Source organism: Ursus maritimus, unplaced genomic scaffold (genome assembly GCF_017311325.1).
Source record: "Ursus maritimus isolate PB19 unplaced genomic scaffold, ASM1731132v1 scaffold_12, whole genome shotgun sequence".
NCBI classification, from domain to species: domain Eukaryota; kingdom Metazoa; phylum Chordata; class Mammalia; order Carnivora; family Ursidae; genus Ursus; species Ursus maritimus.
Window position 1 is genome coordinate 9,410,540 of NW_024423564.1, and position 17,029 is coordinate 9,427,568.

Sequence of the window (17,029 nt, forward strand, 5' to 3'; positions counted from 1 at the left end):
AAAAAGTTGTCAGAGTTTATTAGGGTCAACTCAAAAGGACTGGCCAGCTAGTTTGAAGAGTCTCCTACTGGCCAAGAGAGGAACAATTTGAGTGTCAAGGAATAGACTGGACTGAGACATACCAAATATGTTTAAATCTATGAGTTCATAATATTTTTATGAATTTTGTTAATATTTATTATTAAAATACTTTGTAATCCTCATTGGTTACTTCATATGTTAGATCCCACCATTCTAAAGATGAATAGGTAGGTATAGCCCACCTCTTCTCTCCAGATCTTAAAAGGAATAAAGCTGAATTTCTTAACAGAATGATTACTTTTAAAACAACAAAAAATAAAGCATACTCATAAACACAACAAACATTAAGTCTTTCATCTATTTATACCACTGATAAAAATCTGTTTAGCCTAATATGTGTTAGATACACATAAAGGATATATTTGTATCCTTTATCAGATACATATTCTGGAGACGTACTTAAATAAATATAGGGTGGAAAGTGCTGTCAGAGAGTACTAGGAAAATTCAGAATAGAAGTGATTACTTCCATACATAATAAATGACAAGGAGAGATATTCTCAAGGAAGGGACACCCAAACTCAGCTTTGTGTGGTTAAGACCTGAACTTAGAGAAAAGGGAGATAAAGAGTATTCTAGCTGTAATCAGTCATTACTGTATAATTTTCTGACAAATCAGAATGCTATCTTGATTTCACCATCTTTATGCATAAATATGGCTCTAATTAATAGTTCTTGTTACACACACACACACAATTACCTTGTGTTTTTCCATAAGTGCTACCATTTCAGCTATTTTACGTTGACATCGTATATCAATTTCTTTCTGTAATTTTACTGCTTCATCAGCTATTGCTTTTGCTTTCTCAACCTACCAAATAAAGTATTTCTTAAAATCAATGCATAAAAAACAAATTTAACTTAAATGCAAAGACCATATATACGACTTACATAAAAGGCAGAAAGCAAACACCAGGAAATTAGGAAAGCCAAGTAAAAAATGATTTACTGTTTTGGTTTATTTTAGAGTGTCCTATCAAGTGAGATGACAGTATAACACTGTAAAGACCACTTAATCTTTTCAAAACAATACACTACTCAATAATCAAATACTTAGTATAACAAAGATACTTTTAAGCTTCTATATAGAAACTAATTAACTGTCTCATATAAATTTATTAAATCTTTTAAAAATCATAACTTAAAAATTAAGAATTGTTATATTCTTAAAAATTAAGAATTGTTATATTCTTAAAAATTAAGAATATAACAAATCTTCAAACATATTTAGTTTTTCCTACCTCTTCCAAAAGATTTTCTTCTGATATCTTTTTGTCCTCAATTTCTTTTTGATAGCGGTCAGTCATTTCTTTAAATTTCTTTTTGGCACCTTCTAGTTCTAATTCTAATTTACTGACCTTTGAGTAAAGAAAATAGCATTAACATTAGTAAACACTGTGGATTACTTGAAAATATTCTGTATTCATTTTGTGGTTTTGTGAATCTTAAAACATTACTTATTCATTGAAATTACGGCTGGATCATTTTCCTTACATTTTTCATATGGTGAGATGTGATTTTTCACAAAATTGATCTTCTCCACTAAAATACATATTTAGTCCTGACAAGTAATATTTTAAAAGCAGCCATATTTTTATTTTTAATGTATTTCTCAGCAATATTTAAACTATTTGGTCTCAGGTTTAGGTTTTATTACAGTGACTATTCCATTTGGATAGAACACCCATGTGATTCAAAGAAAAAGCATATTCTTTTAAAAAAAACAGTTTTGGGGTGTAACAGATACACACAAAAACAACTACACATATTTAATGTACACGATTTGATGAGTTTAGACATATGCATACACCATGAAACCATCACCACAGTTAATATACATAGTGCATCACCTACAAAAGTTTCCTTCTAGTCCTTTGTTTTATATCATAAAAACACTTTAACATGAGATCTATCCTCTTCACAAATTTATAAGTTCACAATATAGTATTGTTGACTATAGGTACTGTGCTGTACATCAGACCTCTAGAACTAATTTATCTTACATAACTGGAAACCTTATACAAGTTGAACTCTCCATTTCCCCCTCCTCCTTACCCATTCTAATCCCCATTCTAATCTCTGGTTCTGTAAATTTGACTCATACCTCATAAAAGTGGAATCATGAAGCATCTGTCCTTCTGTGGTTGGCTTTTGTTGTTGAATTGGAAGTGATCTTTATATATCCTGGATACCAGATCATTACCAAATATATTATTGGCTAATATTTTCTCCCATCCTGTGGGTTGCCTTTTACTCTCTTGATACTGTCCTTTGATGCATTCAATGACATTTCTACCAACATTCCAACTACCTTTTGTCAGAAATAGAGAAGCTGATCCTAAAATTTATATGGAATTACAAGGGACCCTGAATAGCCAAAACAATCTTGAAAAAGAATGGCGTTGGAGGAAACATAACCCCCAAATTAATAATTGTAATAATTTTTAATAAAACTTATTATAAAGCTACCATAATCAAAACTGTGGTACTGACATAAGGTAACATATAGATCAATGCAATAAAATTGGAAATCCAGAAATAAAGCCATACAGCTGTGGTCAATTTATTTTCAACAACAATAACAAGACCATTCAATGGAGGAAGAATAATCTCTACAAATGTTGCTGAGACAACTGATATTCACATGTAAAGGAATAAAGTTGGACCCTTAACTTCATACCACATAAAAAAATTAACTCAAAATAGATTAAAGATATAAATGTAATAGTTAAAATATAAAACTCTTAGAAAAAAATTGGAGTTAACATTCATGGATCTAGCCATGGATTCTAGATATGATGCTAAAAGCATAAGCAAATGAGAAAAATAAAGTAGATTTCATGAAAAAGCATGGTCTTGGAGAGATTTTCTATAAATATCTTTCATTTCTATTGTTTTCATATGTTTTGTACAAAAATTTACTGAGTCATATAGACATGACTCAAATATAGAAATTATAGAAAGAAAGAAAAACCTTAATTAGCACCCACCTTCCAGAATCACTTATTACCATAGAGCTGGATTAGAATTGAGGAGTAGGGATAGATATATGGCAGGGACAGGAATTGGGAAAGGGAGGCATAGGTAATTTAAAAATGAATCAGACTATATTCTGTACTCATGAATCAACCACCAATTTTATGACACAGAATATTATCAATATTGATAAATACTTCTGAATGCTTCTCTTCATTAGTTTTCAACTTCTGCCCCTCGAATGTAACAAATGCTCTTAATATTCATTTTTCCCTTGTTGTTCTTTATAGCTCTACTGAATAATTATATATCAATACTTCAGAGTTTTTTATTTTTGAAGATTTTATTTATTTATTCGATAGAGATAGAGACAGCCAGCAAGAGAGGGAACACAAGCAGGGGGAGTGGGAGAGAAAGAAGCAGGCTCATAGCAGAGGAGCCTGATGTGGGGCTCGATCCCATAACGCCGGGATCACGCCCTGAGCCGAAGGCAGACGCTCAACCGCTGTGCCACCCAGGCGCCCCACAGAGTTCTTTACTTTTGAACTTTATATAAATGTTTTCATTGTATATTTATTTTTCTATCTTGTATTTTTCATTCAGCAGTTTCAGATATTTGTGTATAAATATAGGCAATGCTAAGCAGTGTTCCATTGTATGAATTTACTGTGGCTTATTTATATATTCAATTGCTCATACACTGAATTGTATCACACTTGGGGACAATACATGCAATAATGCTATAAATGTTCCTGTAAATATCTCCTGGTACAAATGCATAAAATTCCTTTGTAGTATATACCTAGAATTCAAATTGGTCATAGGGTAGGTCGCATGTTCAACTTTACAAGATAAAGACGTTATTTGCCAAAGTACATGTAGCAATTTAAATTCCCAACAACAGCATATTAGGAGTTTTGCCTGCTTCACAACTTCACAAACAGTTGACAGTAAGAGTTAAAAGTACTTTGAAATTTTGTCATTTAATTTGCATTTTCCTAAAAATGTTACGTTTAATTCTTCGTGTTCTCTATTCTGTGAAATTTCTATTCAGGCCTTACATTTATCTATTTGGTTGCTTCATCTTAATGATTTATAGAAATTCTTTATTAATTATAGATTCTAATACTTTGTTCATTATATATGTATAACGGATATTTCTCCCAGTATGAGGTTTGTCTCTTTGCTTTCTAAATAAGCAAAAATTATTAATTACAGCATATATGAATTTATCAATATTTTCAAACATGATTGTATTTTTTTTTAAAAGATTTTATTTATTTATTTATTTGACAGAGATAGAGACAGCCAACGAGAGAGGGAACACAGGCAGGGGGAGTGGGAGAGGAAGAAGCAGGCTCATAGCGGAGGAGCCTGATGTGGGGCTCGATCCCGAAACGCCGGGATCACGCCCTGAGCCGAAGGCAGACGCTTAACCGCTGAGCCACCCAGGCGCCCCAAAACATGACTGTATTTTTTACATTGCTTAGGAAATCTTTCTTGACCACCAGGCCACAGAGATATACTGTGTTTTTTCCCAACATTTTGAAGTCTTGCCTTTAACATTTACATCCCTAAAGAATTCATTTTTGTATGTAGTGTAGGGGTACAATTTCATATTTTTATATATGAAGAGTCAAATGTTCCAGCACTACATATCCATAATATTACCCACATATTATATCAAGTTACCACTTACGCATGGATCTTTTCCCAGATTCTCTCTTCTGTTAAACTCATTTGATTACCTCTGTGCCAATACTATGCTCTTATTTACCTTAGCTTCACAATTAATCTTTTTATCTGGTCAGGCACATTTACTCCACCTTGCTCCTCTTGAGAACTGCCTTAGTTATTCTTAGCCTACTGCTCTTACATTTAAATTTTAAAACCAATTTGTCAGGTTCTACAAAGATCATTGGTGAAATTTTAATTGAACATGTAGATCAATTTTGGGAGAAAAAACAGCATTTTCACATAAATCGTGTATTTTTAAAATTATATTTTCTTTTTTTTTTTAATGTAGGCTCCACATCCAGTGTGGAGCCCAGTGCAAGGCTTGAACCTACAACCCTGAGATCAAGACCTGAGCTGAGATCGAGAGTCAGATGCCCAACCAACCGAGCCACCCAGGCGCCCCCAAAATTATATTTTCTAATAGCTTGCTGCAAATTTGTAAAACTAGTAATGATTTCTCTGTAATGGCCATATATCTAACAACCTTACTAAACACATTTAATAACTGTATTAATTCATCTATAGATTCTTGTAGATTTTCTACATATACAACTCCCATCTAAAACCTGAGTTTCAGGGCACCTAGGTGGCTCAGTTGGTTGAGCGACTGCTTTCCACTCAGGTCATGATCCCAGGGTCCTGGAATCAAGCCACACATCCCAGTCCCTGCTTAGTGGGGAGCCTGCTTCTCCCTCTGCTGCTCCCCCTGCTTGCGGTCTCCTGCTCTCTCTGTCAAATAAATACATAAGATCTTTTAAAAATAAAATAAAATAAAACCATCTGAGTTTAAAGTTTGCTTTGTTAAGAGATTTTAAATTGTTGATTCAAGCTCTTTAATAAGGCTATCCAGGCAAATTATTTCTTTTTGAGATTGTTTTTTGGTTAATTTACTCCATTTTAAGTTTTTCAAATATATTGGCATAATTATGTTCATAGTAAATGTATTAACTTTCAACTATGATTAAAAATACATGTTCCTTGAAAAAGAAAAGCTGAAGGCATCACAATTCCAGACATCAAATTATATAACAAAGCTGTAGAGATCAAAACAGTATAGATATATGATATATAATATACATATATAGTACATAACATTATATGCATTATATACACACAATAGAATATTACTCAGCCATAAAAAAGAACGAAATCTTGCCATTTGCAATGACATGCATGGAGCTAGAGAGTACAACGCTAAGCAAAATAAGTCCGTCAGGAAAAGACAAATACCTTATGATTTCACTCACATGTGGGATTTAAGAAACAAAACAAATGAGAGCAAAGAGAAAAAAAGAGACAGAGACAAACCAAGAAACAGAGCCTTAACTACAGAGAACTGATGGCTACCAGAGGGAAGGTGGGCAAGGTGGATGAGTTAAATAGGTGATGAAGATTAAGGAGTGCACTTGTGATGAGCACCAGATGTCGTATGGAACTGTTTAATCACTATATTCTACACCCGAAATTAATGTTACACTGAATGTTAACTGGAATTAACATAAAAACTTTAAAAGAAAAAAGGAATAACCAAGAGAAGGCACAAATAACCAACACCAGGATTAAAAAGAGAACATAACTATAGATGCTGCAGACAATTTTACAGAAAATGTAGATGAACTGGGCAAAATCCAGAAAAATACTATTTACCAAAATTGAAGAAATAATAACAAAATAATACTACCACTATTGATTAAATTGTATGATAAATTACAAACCTTTCCACAAAGAGAACTCTAGGCCCTGGAGGTTTCATCAACGAGTTCAACTTTATCAAGATATAATGTATGTGCAATAAAATGCAGAATTATTTTTAGTGTGACAATTTGGCGAGCTTAGACAAGTATCTTGACAGCCACGTAATGATAACATCAATCAAGATATAAATCATTTCCATCATCCCAGAAAGTACCCTTATACCATTTTGCAGTCTAAATCCCACTTCCCAGAGACAACCAATGTTCTGCTTTCTGTCTCTATAAATTGGCTTTGTCTATTCTAAAACTTTACATAAATGGAATCATGCTAAATCATGCTAATCTTGTTATATAGATTATGTCACTATGTTCCGAGATTCATCCATGTTTCTGTCGGTCTTTTTTACTGCTGAGTAATATTCAATTGCATGAATATAACAAATTAGTTTATCTAGTCTCCTGTTGATAGACATCTGAATTATTTCTAGTTTTTTATATATAAAGCTGCTATGAACATTCTTGCGCAATACTTTTAGTAAACATGTTTTCATTTCTCTTAAGTAAATATGTGAAAAGAATTGCTGGATCATGTATGCTTAGTTTTACAAGAAACAACCAAAGAATTTTCAAAGTGACTGTACTATTTTACACTCCTAATAACAATGTTCGAAAGTTCTGGTTAACCCATATCCTCACTAACATTTGCTGATGACAGTCTTTTTAACTTCAGCCATTCTTGTGGGCAGTGCTCAGCTTCATGGGCATGAGAACTGTGTAATTATACAACACCCTGAACTTAGTTTCCTGCTCTGTTGTAGTCACCCTGAAATCTTTAATGATTTTTGATTAATGATTTTGTAGTCATCCTGAAATTTTTCATGAAAGGTGCCCCACCTTTTCATTTTGCTTGTGGGTGTAGTTAGTTATATTCCATTGTGGTTCTATTTTTCATTTCTTAGAACTCAGTTCCCATTAAACAACTCCACTTTCTCCCTCCCCACAGCCTTTGGCAACTACCATTCTCTGGCCTATGAATTTGACTACTCTTAGAGACCTCATATAAGTAGAGTAATATAGCATTTGTCCTTTTGTCCTCAAAGTTTATCCACACTGTAGCATCCATCAGAATTTCCTTCTTTCTTAAGGCTGAGTGATATTACACTGTGTATGTATACGTGTGTGTGTATGTATATAAAAAACATTTTGTTTGTCCATTAAATATGGATGATAAATCAATAAATGTTGGGTTGCTTTTATCTTTTGGCTATCATGAATAATGCTGCTTATGAACATGGGTGTACACATATCTCTTTGAGACCCTGCTTTTAATTCTTTAAGGTATATACTCAGAAGCCGAATTACTGGATCATATGATTAATTCTCTTTTTAATTTTTTGAGTAACCACCAGACTGCTTTCCATGGCGATGGCACCATTTGACATTCTCACCAACAGTGTGCAAGAATTCAAAATGATCTACAACTTCACCAACACTTTTATAGTACCCATTCATCAATATATGTCATTTGTCAAATGTTTTTGTCAGTATTTGCACCTTCTTTGTACCTTGACTAGTTTCTTAATGACACCTTTTGAAATGCAAATCTTTCAGATTTTGATGAAGTCTAACTTATCATAATTTTATGAATATTGTTTTCTATGCTCTAAGAAATCTTTGCTGACCTCCAAGCCATGAAGATACCCTCCTATATCTTCCTCTAGAGGCTTTAGAGTTCAATATTTTTAGGTCTATAACCCATTTAAAATTAACTTTTGTTTGTGGTTTGTGGTAGGAAGGTTTTTTTCTCCATATGGATATCCAGTTATTCTAAAACATCTGTTTAAAAAAACTTTCATTTCTCCCATTGTATTTTTTTGTCATCTCTGTTGGAAAAAAAAAAAATCAATGGACTATATATCAACTAGTCTCCTTCTAAACTTTCTATTAGATTCCATTGATCTCTTTGTCTACCTTAAATATAATATACTATATCTTGATTACTGTAGCTTTACAGTAAATCCTCAAATCGGGCAGCCTAAATCCTGACTTTATTCTTTTTTTTTCCCCAAAATCGTTGGGTCCTTTGCATGTTCATATATATTTTATAAGCAGCTTTTAAGGTCCATTAAAAAAAAAAAGGTTTGCTGGAATTGTGATGGGGACTGATTATCAATTTGGGAAAATCTGACATCTTAAAGATATCAAGGCATCCAATCAATGAACATGAATACGTATATTTACTTAGGTCTTCTTTGTCTCGGCAATGTTAGTACTTCTTAGTGTATGAGTCTTCAGTGTACTTTGTTAAACTTGTCTCTATTATATGGATTTTGATGCTACTGTGATATGTGCTTTAAAATTTATTTTTCAGTTAGTAGTTGTCAATAGACAGAAATACAATTGATTTTTGGTAATCAACACCATATCCAGTGACTTTGCCAAGTTCACTTACTAGAACACTAGCAACTTGGTAGAAACCTTAGAATTTTTAAAATAGACGAATTAATCACTTAAGAGAGATAGTTTAAGAGCACCTGGGTTGCTCAGTCAGTTAAGCATCTGCCTTCGGCTCAGGTCATGATCTTGGGGTCCTGGGATCAAAGCCCTGTATCGGTTCCCTGCTCAGTGGGGAGTCTGCTTCTCCCTCTTCTTCTGCCCCTCCCCCTACTTGCACGCTTTCTCTCTCTCTCTCAAATAAAATAAAATAAAAATCTAAAAAAAAAAAAGAAGAGATAGTTAACTTATTCTTTTTTAATCTATATATATTTTCCTTTTTCATATCACCTCTTTTTTTGTTCTGCTTCTCTTTTGGGTTTATCAAAACTTTTAGTATTCCACTTTTTGTCTTTTGGCTCGGAGGAGAAGGTGCAACTCTCTTAGGTCATCCCAAATCTGGGTTCATCTGACACAGCTGCCTCCACCATACTGCCTAAGTTCAACCCCACTGAGATCAAAATTGTATACCTGAAGGGCACCATTGGGGAAGCTGGTGCCACATCTGCCCTAGCCCCGAAGATCAGCCCCCTGTGTCTGTCCCCAAAAAAGGTTGGTGATGACATTGCCAAGGCAACCAGTGAATATAAGGGTCTGAGGATTACAGTGAAACTGATCATTCAGAACAGAAAGCCCAGACTGAAGTGGTACGCTTCTGCCTCTGCCCTGATTATCAAAGCCCAGCCCTCAAGGAACCGCCAAGAGACAAAAAGCAGAAAAACATTAAGCACAGTGGAAATATCACTTTTGATGAGATTGTCAACAAAGTCCAACAGATGCAGTACCAATCTTTAGCTAGAGAACTCTCTGGAACCATTAAAGAGATCCTGGGGACTGCCCAATCTGTGGGCTGAAATGTTGATGGCCATCACCCTCATGATATCATAGATGACAACAATAGTGTGCAATGGAATGCCCAAGTAAGTTAAGAATTACAAAGGAAAATATTTCAATAAACGATCATTTGACAACCAACGAAAAAAAAATTTTTTAGTATTCCATTTCAGTTACTCTACTGGCTTCTCACTATGTTTCTTTGCATTATTTTATAGTGGCTGCTCTAGGGAGAATAATATGTATCACTAACTTAGTATAGTCTACTTAAGACTTAATAGGGTACTACTTCATGTAGAATGTAAAAATCTTACAACAAAATAGTCGTATTAGCCTCCTGTCCTTTGCACCATGGTTATCATGTATCTTATGCACTCTGTATAGCATTTCTTTAAAAATAGCCATATATACTAAAAACTAAGAAAAATACATATAGCCTTTTATATTCATCCACATATTTATTGTTTCTAGTTTTCTCATTCCTTCCATTGATTTAAGTTTTCATCTGATGTCATTTTCTCTCAGATGGAAAAAAAAATTCCTTTAGCATGTCTTTAACATTCAGTACAACTCTCCATGTCCTTATTTTTGCTGCATACAGAATTGTGGCTTGATAGTTTCTTTCTGGCACCATTTTACGTATGTCATTCTTTTGTTAGCTGGCCTTCACTGTCCTGATTCAAGGTCAGCCCTCATTTATATCATTGTTTCTCCTTTCTCTGGCTGCTTTTAAAAATTTCTCTTTATTTTTGGGTTTACCACTGTGACTCAGACACACCTGCCTAGGTATCATTTTCTGTTTATCTTGCTATGGATTTGCTAAAAGCCACAGATCTGCAAGTTTCTGCTTTTTATTAAATGTGGGAAATTTTTCAGAAATGTTTCAAATAACTTTTTTTTGCCCTATTCTCTTTCTCCCCTCTTCTTAGAGTCTCCAATTGCACATTTAAAACCACTTGATATTGTTCCACAGGTGACTGGGGAACACTTCCTTTTTTTTTTTTTTTAATCTTTTTTCTGTGTTTCTCTGACTAATCATTTCTATTGATTCAGCTTCGAGTTCACATCACTCTTTTCATCCACCTTCAATCTACTATGAGGACCTTTGAAGTTTAAGATATTTTACAAGTGTACAATTTACATTTGATGCTTTTTTAAAGTTTCCATTTCTTCACTAAGATTCTCCATTTATTCATTATAATATTCTCCTTTCCATCTCTGAATATACTTATAAAAACTATATAAATGACCTTATCTCCTAATTCCAAAATCTGGATCATCTTAGAGAGATTTCCTATTGACTTACTTTTATACTACTAATGGATATCTGTGTCATCTTCATTTTAGGGCTACTACAATTAATACTGCTATGAATATTTTGCATATTTCTTTTGATTCTACCTATAGAAGGCTGAATTACAGGATATATATTATCAATTATTTTTCTATACGATTCCAGCAGTTTGAGAATTCATTTTTAACACAATGTTTATATACTTTTAATCTCAAATAGTATTAAAGGAAGGTGTAAGATTTTTGCTTTCCTAGAAAAGGAACATCTTTCAAACACTGAGAACCACTGTTTTCCATTCAAGACTCAAAAACTATTTGAGTACTTACTGTCAGCTGTTGTTCAAAGACAGGAATATGACTGTAAACAAATTAGGGCTCTGACATCATGAGCTGACATTCCCTAACTTTAATTTGTCTCTATAAAATCAATGGTTCTCAAACTTCTTGTGCAGCAGGATAATCATATATAGACCTTCTAAAATATGTAGATTCCAAGGCTCTACCCCAAGCCTACTCAATCCCAAATTTGAAGGTATGGGTAAGGAATATGAATACACACATATACCACACATATTCATATATTTAAGCTGCTTAGATTGTTCAGATAAGCTAAGTCACAGACAAGCAAGCACTCTATTAAAAGGATTGATTCTTACACTCTCAAAAGAATTTGTGAAAATAACTACTACAATACAAATTAAGAGTATGAAATTTCCTAAGTTCTTATCTACTTACTAGTATTTTAAAAACAAAAATAAAGATTCCAAATACCTTTATCTCATAAACATTCAGTTGCTTGCTTTCTGCTATGCCCTTCTTTTTTAAGGCCTTATTCTGTAAAATATTAAAATGAAGAATTATGCTTAGTAACAACATGATTCAATTTTGCACTGCCACTGACTTAGATGAAAATTACTAAAGGAAAGGAAAGCATTATTGTAGTGAAAAAAATTGTTTTTCTTTACTAGTTAAATTTTGAGAATCAGTACATACCTCCTGCTGGAGTTCTTCAATACACTTGCTTTTATTTTCAACTTGTTTCCTTAAATTGTTGCACTAAAAAATTATGAGAAATTATAATTATTTTATTCAATATTCCAGTCAGAATAAGTAATTTCAAACTAACAAAAATATTGTATAAAATAACATAAAAGTCACTTCAAAACTCATGTAGTTTAGTAATTCCATTAATGTCAAAAATTATGTGATCACGTATAAATTTTTATTAAAATTTTCTCAATATAAACTTGAAATTCTTCACATTTCTTAACCTAATTAAAGAAGATATGAATTCAATTACTTTAAGGAAAATGTGCCTCATGGTCAATTCTATATAAAAGGCTGAATTTTATTATTATTTGGATTTTGAAAAGCTACAGCCAGAGGTAAGATTAACTATAATTTGCCTTCTTCCTTACTCATCATTCCTCATTTCTCATTTCTGAGTCTCTTTTACTTTTATATTTGGGGAAGGGTAATAATGTGATACTCTATCTCCTCTTAACTAGATTCTGACTCCTCTTATAGAAATACCACCTAAACCACTTTTTTTATATCTCACTTTGAGAGACTATGTCACCTGAGTACACAGGCATGATTGGACTAAGAGGCATTAGGCTAAGAAATAATTGGAGTATCATAAAAGCAGCACAAATTTCTAAACAGTCCTAAAGCATTACAGATATGTAAGTTGTACTAATTTCCATCAAAATAAAAACTCTAATGGAAAAAAATTTAATCTCTCATCACAAAATACCCTGTTAAATATTTTTATTGCAAAACCCATGTGCAGTCATAATCAGCTATTATTCTAAAACTGAGTAATACATGGCACAGTTGTTAAATGTCTCATTTTTAATATGCCTAACCACTAAATGGTCTACTTCAGAAAACTCAAAAAAGAAAACAAAGGAAGAAAAACTACAGAAAAATGAGAAACATTTTGGTGATTTTCACGCCAATTTTACTGGTATAAATACAGTAGCAGGTACAACTATTTGTGTATACAATTTTTACTTACTTTAAAAATCAAGGATTTCCAATTTTGGCAGAAAAGCCACCTATATACTCTGAAGAACCTTCCTGATAAAGATAATTTAAAAGGAAATTGCTACAAAATAAGGAATCTTCTTACTTGAAATTATAACTTTAAAGTGATAATAGTAGGTTTGGGGGTAGCAAAGCCAGCTAAGGACATCTGCTGAAACTACCTAGTGTAAGGGAGATAGGAGATAAAACTTTGAGCTCACTAAAGGTAAGGAATTCAATAAGACAACCCTGCATAAAGCCACAAACTCAAAAGACTATCTGCTCCATGAAAATGTAAAAAATAAATCTGTCACACAGAAGGGTCACAAGAAAACTTCTCTGTATTGATGCTAGCACAGAGTGAAAAGTATCAAAATTTCCCTGAGAATTTGTAGCCATGAGGTAGGCTTATATGACTGTATAGCCTGAATTCATGTTATCTTTATGATTTGGAAAAACCTAAAATGGAGAATTTAATTTAAAATGGTTCCTGGTGAACAGTGCTCCCAAGAAATCTTTTTGGGAAAATATAAACTTCAACACAAGCCTCAAAGAATTCCCACAGATAAAATTCCAAAGAATCATAAAAACAAACAAAGAATTAAGAATCAATGAGTAAATAGCAGAAAGAATAGAAAACAGAATCAGACCTGAAAAGACTTCAGATATTGGTATTCGTGTAAAGCCATCTTTTTAACTGGCGTTACTACAGTCCAAAAATAAGTATGTATCTTACTAAAATAATGACATCAAAACTATTATCTCTGAATGTAATTTGACTGCCCCATCTCACTCTCCCTTCTTTCTGAATAAGCTAATGAAAATTAAAATAACTTGTCATGCCTTTTAAATTGAAATAATCTCCATATTTAGGGCTAATGAAGATAAACATATTTGGCAGAACGTCCAAAATTATTGAAAAGGATTTAAACTACCACAGTTTTTTTTTTCCCAAGCACAGTTCATTTCTAAGTAAAATAATTTGCATGCATAGAAACAAAGAATTTTATTCACCAGAATTCTAGGCAGAAGAAAATGGCGTTATCAGAGGTCAGAACTTCAGAGAGTGAATTATACTTTTCCAGAGGGCTACTCACTATATAGAAGGTCAAGTTTAGGACAAATGTGTGGAGATGGGAGAAGTGAATTGGGATGGACAGCCAGGCAGTAAAAACACTTCACAATTTCACATAAAGAGAAAATTTTCTGTAGCTCCTTTAATTATATGAATGAGAGAAATGTCTAACAATAATCTTTAAAAGCATCTTCCCACTCTAAAGATATCTGCAACAAATGCAGCTGCTGAGAGTGTACAGTTTGGGGAAAGGGAAGAGATAACTAAGGAGAAGTTTAATGAAACTTTGCTCTTTGAAGCACTGTACAAAACTCCTGAACCCAGAGCTTCTTCAAAGAAGCCTGCAGTAAAAATCCAAAATTATTCCTCAAAGCCTTCAAAGACAATTGAAATCTCTTTGTACAGGACAGTGTAAAGACTGGTCCTAAAGAACCTAGTCATCCTGTTGTTACAAAGTCTCGTTTCTCAAAAACACTTTTTGCAATTAAATAATACCTTGTTTTCTAAGATCTTCATTTGTTTCTCTTTTTTTAAAACTTCACATTCAATGCTGCGAGCCTAAAAAACATTATTTGCCATCATATTTAAAATGTTAACAAAATTTCTATTTTCTTCTATGAGTTACTTTCAGAAATGGAGTTATAAAATTTAGTCTTATATTTCTACAAAAAGATACATACTCCCAGTTTATTGTGGTATCCGTTTTTTAAAAAGAAATTGTCTTTAATGTTTTTGTGTTAATGCTCATCATTCGTATTTTAATCTTAGCCCAATATCACTTTGTCATATTTTATCAACTTTCTCAGTTTATCCTAATTTTTGAAGTTGTCTTGTCAAATGTTTATAATCTTCTAAATATATCTTTTACAAACATCTGTTAATCTGAACCTCAGAAAAATCCAATGATAAAGAAAGGGCAGGTATTATTATCTCCATTTTAGAGATGAGAAAACAGGCTCGGAGAAACCATGTATGAAACAATATAAATGTCTGAACTAAGGTAGTGGATTGGGGAGAAAAGGTGTAATGAATTTCAATGTCAGGCAAATTTCTGAGAACTAGTTGCAAATTGGATTCTTTCTGGGAAACTGTTTCAATAAGTAAATTGAAATGTAACCACGGAAAAAGCTTAAATATGCTGACAACTTGTCTTGCGTTTGGGGCTTTTTTCCTTAACTCATCACTAGTATCTTGTACATTGGTAAAATACATTTAAATTCTTGGTAAAGGATTTTTATTTTACATTGAACACCAAATTCACGTTTTTTTCCCATAGCAAAAGGATTAGTGTCTTGAAGCAGCCAATGATGCAAATTTTAAGGTAGTAAATTACATAGCAAGTCTTCAGGAGATTAAATTCCTTTTTCTGGTTGAACTTAATAAATATGAAACTGAAAGAAAAATACCTTTTTGAGAGAAAAAAAATGTGGTATAGGCTAAAGAATGTTAGAAGGCCAGAACTACTACTTCTTAGTTATATGTAGCCTTTCAAGGCCCTTTGGAAATCCGATTTCTTTTTTTTTTTTAAGAATTATTATTTTTTTTTATTATGTTAGTCACCATACAGTACACATCCCTGGTTTCTGATGTAAAGTTCGATGATTCATTAGTTGCATATAACACCCAGTGCACCATGCAATACGTATCCTCCTTACTACCCATCACCAGTCTATCCCATTTCCCCACCCCCCTCCCCTCTGAAGCCCTCAGTTTATTTCTCAGAGTCCACAGTCTCTCCTGCTTTATTCCCCCTTCTGATTACCCCCCCTTTCTTTATCCCTTTCTTCCCCTACCGATCTTCCTAGTTCTTATGTTTCATAGATGAGAGAAATCATATGATAATTGTCTTTCTCTGCTTGACTTATTTCACAATCTGATTTCTTAATTCATAAAATGAGGACAAAATAACTTGCAGTTAACTAAGAGAACATATATAAAGAACTAGAATGTTCCTGGTACACTATGAGCCCTTAAAAATATTAGCTCATCTCATCCTTACCATCTTAGTTATAAGATGGTCTTACAACTTTCTAAAAATAAATATGACACTCCTCAGGTCAAAACTCTTTGATAACATCAAATTCCTAAATATAGTTTATGAGGCCCTAACTAATCTGCCTCATCTCTCCCAACCTTTATTTCCCCTATCCTTCATCTCTCCATGCTCATCTCTCTACCCTCATCTTTCCCTACTCTCTCCACTATTACTACTCTCTTAAACTGCACCTTTCAGCCAAGATGAACTTTTCATAGTTGTTTAAACATGACACTCTCTCATACTCTGTATATAGTACATTTGTGTGTGCTTATAATTTATAATACTCTTCTCCCTGATATATTTGTGTTCACCCCTCTGCCATCCACTAATTCCTGTTAATCTTAAGCTTCAAACTGAATGTCGCTTCTTCCAGGAAGCTTGTCCTGACTCAACTTTTGATTAGATGCTCCTTGTATAGGCTCCAATAGCAATTATATAGAGGAGCTATTTTGGTCTGGCCACCATTCTTTCCTGAGAAGACTCCATTACTGTAAATTCCACAGTAATCCTACTAAATCCATGTAGTTTGATGGAAGCTAATCTGTCTCCAGGAGTAGGTAGGTATGCAGCTCGGGCTTCACCAAATTAGTCTACCCCTTAACCACAACGACTAACTCAGGAAGAAGTAAGTAAACTAGGCCAGAGTCCTCTCCAAGATTTTTTTTTCCAGAGCTTTCAAGACACTTTTTTAAAGCCTTCCAACTAGTTCCAGTACCTTTCACATCTCCCCATTCCATTCTTAAAAATTAAAAATGTGACTTCCCTAATTAAAAAAACAAA

At 33.2% G+C, this 17,029-nt stretch overlaps 1 protein-coding gene across 2 annotated transcripts in view; it reads right to left on the minus strand.

Annotated features, from left to right (window-relative positions):
• Positions 1 to 17,029, minus strand: part of SYCP1 (synaptonemal complex protein 1) — a 121,406-nt gene that overhangs the window by 33,117 nt on the left and 71,260 nt on the right. For both annotated transcript variants that reach the window (XM_008697742.1, XM_008697741.1), the window contains exons 21-24: positions 12,102 to 12,164; positions 11,880 to 11,942; positions 1,323 to 1,439; positions 782 to 892 (exon numbers count right to left, since the gene is read on the minus strand). In XM_008697742.1, coding sequence (XP_008695964.1) covers positions 782 to 892; positions 1,323 to 1,439; positions 11,880 to 11,942; positions 12,102 to 12,164 — 354 coding nt within the window. The remainder of the gene's footprint in view (positions 1 to 781; positions 893 to 1,322; positions 1,440 to 11,879; positions 11,943 to 12,101; positions 12,165 to 17,029) is intronic.